This window comes from Arachis ipaensis, chromosome B01 (assembly GCF_000816755.2).
Source record: "Arachis ipaensis cultivar K30076 chromosome B01, Araip1.1, whole genome shotgun sequence".
NCBI lineage: Eukaryota > Viridiplantae > Streptophyta > Magnoliopsida > Fabales > Fabaceae > Arachis > Arachis ipaensis.
The window spans coordinates 18,232,990-18,234,821 of NC_029785.2; the positions used below are offsets into that span (position 1 = coordinate 18,232,990).

At 40.4% G+C, this 1,832-nt stretch overlaps 1 protein-coding gene across 1 annotated transcript; it reads right to left on the reverse strand.

Annotated features, from left to right (window-relative positions):
• On the reverse strand, positions 75–575 carry LOC107647629. The gene has a single exon (XM_016351695.1). It carries the CDS (start codon positions 573–575, stop codon positions 75–77), a length of 501 nt encoding a protein of 166 aa, XP_016207181.1.

Genomic DNA, 1,832 nt, shown 5'->3' on the forward strand with positions numbered 1-1,832 from the left:
GGGGTTTAATCAACTTTGAATTCAAAATTTCCTTAATGATATCATCCCTTTTGGTATTGAACTGGGTGTATGATTCATAACGGGGGGACTGGCTTGAAGACCTTCTTGTTATCGCAAGTTCTTTCGTCCTCTTTAGTGACCGACTTATCTGACTTTCGTGCTTGGCGAAGCTCTTCTATATCTATCTGTCCTTTAGCTTTCTCACAGAATTCGGCCAAAGTTTTTGGCTTAGCAACAGCAATGGTCTCCTGGAACTTCCCTGGACGAAGACCACTTTTAATGGCATGAAGGTGAACCTCAGGGTGCAAATCCGGAATACTCATGGCGACCTTGGTGAACCGAGTTATATACTCCTTTAGACTTTCCTGTGGTCCCTGCTTAATGGTCGTTAAGTAGTCAGAATCATGGAGGTATATCGCCGAGGCTGCAAAATGGTCCTCAAACTGTTTGGCTAACTCCTGAAAACGTGATATAGAATCTGCAGGCAAAGAGCAAAACCAGTCAAGTGCAGGACCATCTAAAAAAGAAGGAAAACATCGGCATAAAATAGTATCAGATGCACCGTTAACAATCATAATTGATCGGAATTTTTTAACATGTTGTTTTGGGTCTCCCAATCCATCATATGGGGTCAACGACGCTGGTAGAGTGAACTATCTGGGGAGCTGGAAGTTCATTATGTCAGCTGTGAATGGCCCTGCAGAGTTGTCGGGCTTTTCTCCTTCATCATCAGGTTGGGCCTCTTCGTTCTGTTGCTCCTCGTCATTCCTATTTTGTGGTGTATCAGAGACATGAGTTGGTAGTGATTGTCGTTCATCATTTTCGTGTTGTTCGTGGTCATTATTGTTATGCTCCAGCCGAGCATTCACCAGTTGCGCGATTTGATTTTGCATTCGTTGATTGTCTTCTGCCATCCGTTGGTTTGCTTGTTGGAGCTCGGTCACCATTCTTAGGAGCTCGGATGGGGTAGGGGGAGGAGCGTCAGCCATAAGGAATTTTGGGCTTACAACAAATGATATCTCAAATCGGCCCTCCTTCTAGCGCCAAATGTTCTGACCTGTTGATGCCGAGATATAACTCGTTCTCCAGTAAAGGTCGGCAAACTCTCGAGATAGAACACGAACACGTCAGCGATGGGAACCGAGGTGGTGGGTACCTGCAAAGGTCCTCCGACGCTCAAGTTAGTAAGAGGATATATGAGCTTATGCTTTTTGGAAAAGATTGAATACTTCTTTTGGCCTCTGTTCTTCTCCTTATATTTAGCTGGATGAAGCTGACCGTTTTTCATGTAACGTCCGAGCATTAACTGTGTATCCGACATTACAGGAAGAACATAGATGCTGATTATCTGAAATATGCAGTTACAATTTGAAAATCGTGCGTTGCCGAACTATAACTCATAACCGACCTTTACTGTCCATATCAACAATACTAATAAATTGTGCCATTGAGGTTAATAAATTTTGCTACTCTTATTATTAGTTATTGTATAAAATAGAGTATAATCTGACTCAACATGCACAAATGAGTGATGTTTGATGAAAGTTATTGACTTACAAATTACACTAGTTTAAATATTTATATAATAAGATCGAACACTACAAATTATTTTTTGCAAATAAAGCCTCACTAGCGATTCCAATTAACATGTCATTCCATATTTTTTTGGGATTCTCAGTTCACAGTCACTATCGATTCTAATCAATATGTCATACTATAATTTGTCGAAACTTTCAGCTCACATCCACTTTCTCCCTTTTCTAATATTATTTGTACGTGCATTCATGTGAAATGTATATAAAAAAATTATCAACGTGTGTCAGTGTGTTAAA